General features: G+C 38.0%; 1 protein-coding gene across 1 annotated transcript; it reads left to right on the forward strand.

Moving 5' to 3' along the window:
- Positions 1 to 28: 28 nt before the first annotated feature.
- POMK (protein O-mannose kinase) lies at positions 29 to 6,796 on the forward strand. Its single transcript, XM_075204571.1, has 3 exons — positions 29 to 229; positions 3,907 to 4,218; positions 5,985 to 6,796. The coding sequence occupies exons 2-3, from the start codon at positions 3,937 to 3,939 to the stop codon at positions 6,756 to 6,758; spliced, it is 1,056 nt and encodes a 351-aa protein (XP_075060672.1). The 5' UTR covers positions 29 to 229; positions 3,907 to 3,936; the 3' UTR covers positions 6,759 to 6,796.
- The last annotated feature ends 457 nt before the right edge of the window (positions 6,797 to 7,253 follow it).

The following is a 7,253-nucleotide window of genomic DNA, read 5'->3' on the forward strand; positions in this document are numbered from 1 at the left end:
CGTCATGTGACCACAGCAGTCACATGACCTAGTGACGTCAGACGATCCTTCCGATGAGAGGGATCCAGCTTCACCATTGTATACAAATGGCAGTAAGATAGTATATGTCAGACAGACATGTGATAGAGCGGATCTGGTGGACACACACACACCAGACAACAGTGCTAATAATATTATGTGATGACTAAGCATTGAATGGCTGCACAGTTTCGTTCATAGTGAAGTGGATGTAAGTAATCTTTACAATATTGTTATGCTTCTAACTGCAATGTCCTAGATTAAATAATACAGCTGGTCGGCGTTACTTTTACTGTGTTCCTTATTACTAATGGATTATGCATTTTAGTCTCGTTTAAGATTGCCCTGACAATTCTGGTATAGTGTGCTATTTGGAATATTCATTCAACATACTGACCTAAATGAAGATACAGGGCGGTGTGCAATGCATGTCGGTGTAATGTGCAATCTCTGTTTATTCATGGTGTACACTGACTGGGTGAGAATTTAAGTATGTGTGAAACAGTGTTCAGTTCCTTTGTTATTAAAGGTACACTTACTACCACCCTCCTTCCAGCTAAATTGCAGTCTGGATGCTTTCAACCAAATAGGCCAAACATTAGTAACTTCCATTAATAATTTTGTCAGATTAGACAAGGCTTCAACCCTAGTATAATCTGTTTGCCAGAATATGTGTTTCGTAGAAACCAATTTGTTAAAGCTTGTATGTGTGTGACCAAATTAAACTATCTGGGAACTTCTAGAATATAGATAGTGTTAGAATAATGATCTAAAATTTTGGGTTCTTTGTAAATGAGAACAGAAAGACAACTTTGATTTATTTGGTATGCACATGATAAATAGAACAGCTTGACTTGTCTGTACATCTAAAATCTAAATAAAGGAAAAACAGGTAGCATATCACATGATTAAAGGTAACAAATCTTGCACTCTTTATCAACCATTTCACTTCTCTGCAGTAATTGGCTAAATCCTCATTATCTTTTATTTATATGGTGCCAGAAAACTCTGCAGCACTGGGCAGCCCTATAACAAATAGTACAAAATACAAAAACGTACATATGGAATTGACAATGTTGCATACATGAGCTTTTGAGTGAGGGTAGAGAGTGCCCTGCTCATCACTGCTTACAAAGTGTGACCATAAACAATTAAAGCTTTTTTTTTAAATGTTTGTTATTAAATCTAGTACCCCCTCTAAACAGTGTGATGGGGCTTGTTCAGTAGTTGAATGGAATTGCAGTTCAATGATATCTTTGTCTTGTAAATCTCCCAAAAGGTGGTAATTCATATGTAGAGAGAGACTATGGTCAATTTAATAGCATCCAATTAACCTACTAGTATGTTTTTGGAGAGTGGGAGGAAACCCACGCAAACACGGGGAGAACATACAAACTCCAAACAGATAAGGCCATGGTTGGGAATTGAACTCATGACCCCAGTACTGTGAGGCAGAAGTTCTAACCACTTAGCCACCATGCTGCCCCAAATGACATTATCCCAATATTTAATCTCGAAGCCCAGTTTGTTCAACAATGTCATAGTTGTTCTCATAACCTATTTGTACATTTTTTACAGTTGGAACAGCACAGTGGTTACTATTCCTGCCACACCACACTGAGTTCATGAGCAGGATTCCAGACTGGATCTGTGTGGAGTTGTTAGTGTGTTTGTATTAGCGAATTTAGACTAGGCTCCAGTGAGGCAGGGACTGATGTGAATGATAAATATTTTTATTTTTTTTACATTTTTATTTTGAAACCGCAGAGACAGAAGAAGTAACATACTTAACAGTTGTGCCAACAACAAATGGCAGATAATACAAAAATAGAAGACCCAAATTGGCACATATAAAATTTAGCCCTAGCGATAATTAGAAAACAGTGCTGAAAGAAGAGATAGGGTAATCTATTACTTATTAAGACTTGAAAACATTTATGATAAAGCGGTGGTTTCGTTTTTTTTTTTCGTTTTTGGGGAGAGGAGGGAGGGTATAGGGTTAGGTTATGCGAATCAAACAGTATCCGGAACAGGAGATTTTTGCCACTTGAACCACGGTGTCCAAACTTCCCGGAATTTAGGAACAGTGTCATTTAGTAGAGCAGAGATATGTTCCATAGAGGAGATGAACCAGATACGATTAAGCAGCTCTGTTTTAGAAGGAATGATAAATATTTTTTATACAGCGCTGTGCAAAATGGTGGCACTATATAAATAAACAGTAATTCTGCAACGGATCTGCTTTTCTCTTGGTGAATGTTCTATGCAAGAGGATTTGGTTCGCTTTCTGATTGCAAGGTCTGTCTGCTTAAAGCCATTGTGAAAGAAGTGGTTTGATTTACAATCTCCGTTGCATTTATATTTCTTTCTTGTAAACCTATAAAAGGCAAGGAAGTACTTGGAAATCTATCCAGTGGACTGCATATCTGTTGCCATGGTTGCTCTCCCATTTTAAAGGTTTTGAAATGTGCATTTGTCCTGGACTTTCATGCACTGGTTCTTGACATTTGTACCTGTTAGAAATTTTTACTTCGCTCAGTATGTTGTCCATCTCCTTAATCACCCTACCTCTGTCTGTTATTATTCCTTTCATGTGTCACTATTTGACTGTACAGCCAAACCTATTTTCTGTGTTTATGAGCCCTGGTGGCTGTTCCATGTTTATTTCGTTATCAATCTCTCCATATAAAAATGGTGTTTACATTTATATGCTGGCTGCAATAAAGTAGAGTTCTTATGGTTGTATGCTTTACAGTCTTGACCAAAGTTTCCTATTCTATGGGAAATAGTCTAACTTTGTAATAACTTCTCCATTATGGGTTTGTAGTATTGCTTTGAAATTTCATGTACTCCCAGTGTGTTTGTAGTCTAAGTTTTGTGCTTCATGTATCTTAAGTAGTTCTCTATGAAAGCCACAAACTGCGTTCTTTCACCTAGGGTTTCTTCTCTTGGCACTCGCACATCACATTGGATGAGCTCTAATAGATGCCTTGTAGCTTTTGCTTTAATGTAGCAGATGCATTTCATAAGTGTATTGCAGTGATATAACGAAATCAAAAGCAGTGGTTTTTTGTTGACCGATTGATTGCACCTGAATGCTATGCCAATATGTGAACACACTTCTGTTCAGAGCACTGAGTGGCAGCTCTAGCTACATTATTTCCTGAATTATGCATACTTTGCTGTTGAGCTGAGCAGAGTCATGCACTGATTCACTTTTCACCAGTGGGAGTCTCTTCTAAGTCCAGGAAATGAACAAGAATTTGGTAGGTTTTCTTTAGAAATTGACTTGGCTCCAATTGGTTTGTCTAATTCCTTTCATGCCAACACTTTTCTGCTGAGTGTCATTGTTGCTGTTTATGAAATGGTATATATAGAATGAAACTTGGATATACACTGATCACCGTGAAATGGGAGACTGGTGTTGCTGTCATTTTAGTGCTCCAATAACGTGGAAGCCTTGTTCTGAGCTGCCCTCCAGACTCCCACTCATCTGGTAAAGATGTTACTTCCTCCTTAGCCCGTGGCTTGTTCCCATAGAACTTTTATTTTATTTTGTTAACGGTTCTGAACCGTGCAAACATTGAAATTTATGTGAAGCAAACTCTTTTCTGACAGTGTGTGTACAAACAATAGCATACATTTAATAGCCTTTAAGAATACATGTACACACAATAGTTCATTTTAATCATTTAACAAGACCTAAAGTGTGAATTTGATTAAGACAGATATATCTTGTAACATGCAGAAATTTCTTCAACCTGTGCGTGTGTATTTTTTTCAATGTTACTGGTAGCGCTGTTATACAAGTTTATTTTAAAATGTTAAGGTTATCCAGTTGTATATTTCCCCATATATATATATTTTTTTTGTTTTGTTTTTTTGTAGGATGCTACAGATCTTCCAGTGCAGGGCAGGATGGAGAAAAGACTTGTTGGCAGAGGGGCTGGCAGCTGGAATTGTCTTGTACTGCTAATAATCCTGCTCCTTTTCACAGTGGTGGTCATCAACTTTCTGCTCTATGTTTATCTTGAACACGTCTATGTGTCAACTAGTTACAGTCATGCAGATCCCAGTGTTTGCCCTCAAGGGTACTTCAAGATTGGGAGCATGAAAAATTGCTCTGCTTGGCTGTCTTGTGAGGCCATCAAAAAAGAGGTCCGCAAATTAAAGCTTGTGGGTGAAGGAGCAGTAAAAAAGGTAATTAATGACAAAATGGTCAAATGGTAAAACAAAGTACTAAAATACACATTTTTATACTGTCTTTAATTTTACAGATTTGTTTCAGACGTTGACGTGCGGATAATCTAATTTCTCTTGTATGTATTTATGTGGGAACTGCTATAGAGCTTGAATTTTGAGGTTAAAAATCAAACAGCCTAAACACCAGTTAATCATGCAAACTGGTAGAATACTTTACCAAACAATGCCTGAGCTATGCATCTGTCAGATAGCAAAAAACATATCTTTAACAAGAAGAGTTATACAACTCTGTTTTCAACAGTAGGCGGAACTAGCCCTTCAAATTGAAAATACTTTTTTAAAGAGGTTGACTTACTTTGGCCTGTGTTTAATTTAATTTTATTTGTTTTTTTAGGAATATGCCCAACTTCACAATTACAAAATACTGAAGCAAAAACCACAGTGCTGAAAGCCAGGAGACTAGTGAGCTATTATTACTGGTGGATTCAAACCACCCAACCTGTTTAAGGAGATGAGAGGGTGTGAAGTATAAGCGCCCCCTGATTGAATTGGCCAAGGCTTCTGTTCAATCTGGAGCTGCTTTTCTTATATCCATACTGAATTAAAAATTGAGGCCTTTGTCAGCTCTCTGTCCTGGCAGTAGACAGTCACAATTCTTTCTCACCAGACAGTGAAATAGATAATATGCTTCACATATGTTCATACAACAATATTTACTGCAGGGCTTTGCAAATCCCAGGCACATGGTGCCTAAAATTGAGCCATGATGCTTAACTTCTGGGGAGTCGTGTTTTATGTGAACCAGGACATTTGATCTTCTCTGTGTCACTCTGCGTTCAGAGGAGAAGGGTCCATGTAGGAGGCAGCAGTAAGCTCTTTAATGAGTTCTCTGATTTTACTGCCAACAGTTTTCTAATTGATGTCCTAGAATTCTGTGTGCAAGGGTTCGCAGTCAAATTTAGACTTGCTTATAGGAAAACTGATCACCTCTCTGACTCTGTGATGGAATGTATTATCAGTAAATGGGTAAAAGTAGTATGATTGTGGGTGAGGGGGAGGAGTTGATGATGAGGGGCTAATAATAAAGGATGGGGTTGTGATGACAGGTTAATGGGTGAGTTTAATAATGATGCAGAATGCAGGGATTAATGATTAAGGGGTCAATGATAGAGGATATTCCATAAAATTTATCTCCGATGACATTTAAACTGTTCACAATATGGAAAGGACCAGCTCCTCCCCCCATGCTTTATCTGGCCATGGAGCCCTCTTGCATGACTCTACTGGGTGACATTCTGGCAGTTTTCCGTTCTCTAATTAAACATATGTAAATACATCAATATACAAAAACACCATTTTATTACATTGGCAATTAAATTATTTTAATTTCTTTGTCCTAAAACTAATAATCATGTGTTCTAAAGTAGATTTCAGCCCTAATGTGAATAATAACATTATGAGAAGTTGCCTCTGTATTTTATGACCTGTGTAGCAGAATAGGGGTGCATTATGCCATATATTTGTTACAGGTTTAGTACCATATTTAAGGAATGTATGTTAATCCTAACATACAAGTCTGAACTGTCTTAGCACTTTAGCTGAGGTATTGATGATCTAGTGCTATCCACTTGCTGTTTTTTTTCTTCTAAAAAGTAGAAATGGGTTTTAGTTCTACACTACTAAATTGTTCAAGGAATAACAACATTGTTTAACCTTTTGTGCACTTGTACTATAAATTGAGCTATAATCTGCTTGTGTTCTAGGTATTCCTGTCAGAGTGGAAAGAGATGAAAGTGGCCCTGTCTCAGATCACAGTACCAGCTCTACAAGATGACTTTATCCATGGCTTACGGATGCTACAATCTCTACAGAGCAGGCATGTTGTAACTCTTGTAGGTTATTGCGAGGAGAATTACAGCATACTAACGGAGTATCATCCTCTTGGCTCTCTAAAACACTTGGATAAAACTTTTAACCTCCCTAAATACCAGAACTTTAATACTTGGCAAAATCGCCTTGGACTTGCAATAGACTATGTGAGTATTATCAGTTATCTGCACAATAGCCCACTTGGAGTGCTGGTCATGTGTGACTCCAATGATTTGGACAAGGTGCTGTCTCAATACCTCCTAACGAGTGACTTCCGCTTAGTGGCCAATGATTTGGACGCTTTGCCTTTGGTGGATAGAGAGAAAGGTATTTTGGTCAAATGTGGCCCAAGAGAAATAATGGGAAATTTTGTTGCACCTGAACAACTATGGCCTTTTGGGCCAAATATCGAGTTTAGTGACCATCTCATGCCACCATATGATGAGAAGACTGACATCTGGAAGATCCCTGCTGTGACGGATTATCTTTTGGGTCATGTGGAGGGGAGTGACATTGTCCGGTTCCACTTGTTTGACATCCACTCGGAGTGTTTGAAAAGGAACCCCGCAGAGAGACCATCTGTTCAGACCATTCTGGACACATACAGGAGAGTTCTGACTTTATTGATGAAGGAGATGGCTTTGTCCGATACTAGAGAAATGTTGTGAAAAGACTGTATACAAAGTAAACATGAAGTTTGACTATGTCAGGCTTGTAGAACTGTGTTTCTTCACTGCTTTGTCACTTATTTCACATTTTAACAAGTCTTGCTCTTTTTTTTTTCCTGGTGTTCAGCAGGGAATATGTAAGTAGGCAGCTGGTTGTAATACCACAGAATGTTGCATGAAGATGGACATCCAATCGCCAATTAACTTGAAATATGATACAAGCTAATGAAAACGTTGTTTTGAACGTGTAAAACACTCTGGTTGTCACGTTCAGATTCCAAGACTGTGAATTTATCCTTAAGGCCCCTATTTACCAAAACAAGGCAATATCAAAGATTTACTATTGCTGCTTATCACAGCGTGAGCTTGCTTGTTGGTTTATGCATGCACAGTGGAACTGGAAGCTTGGTGTTGGCTTCTAGTACCACTGTCTATGGGGAAAAAAATAAAAATAGGAAAACCTTTAAAATAAAAAAAAAGTAAACATGGGTGGGT

Source organism: Mixophyes fleayi, chromosome 1, assembly GCF_038048845.1.
Source record: "Mixophyes fleayi isolate aMixFle1 chromosome 1, aMixFle1.hap1, whole genome shotgun sequence".
NCBI classification, from domain to species: Eukaryota; Metazoa; Chordata; class Amphibia; order Anura; family Limnodynastidae; genus Mixophyes; species Mixophyes fleayi.

Bases quoted from the DNA above. Each gene is read 5' to 3' on its own strand.
- POMK (XM_075204571.1), top strand. From the start codon at position 3,937: ATGGAGAAAAGACTTGTTGGCAGAGGGGCTGGCAGCTGGAATTGTCTT. The intron at 4,219-5,984 runs GTAATTAATGAC...CTTGTGTTCTAG, and splicing joins GTGAAGGAGCAGTAAAAAAG to GTATTCCTGTCAGAGTGGAA.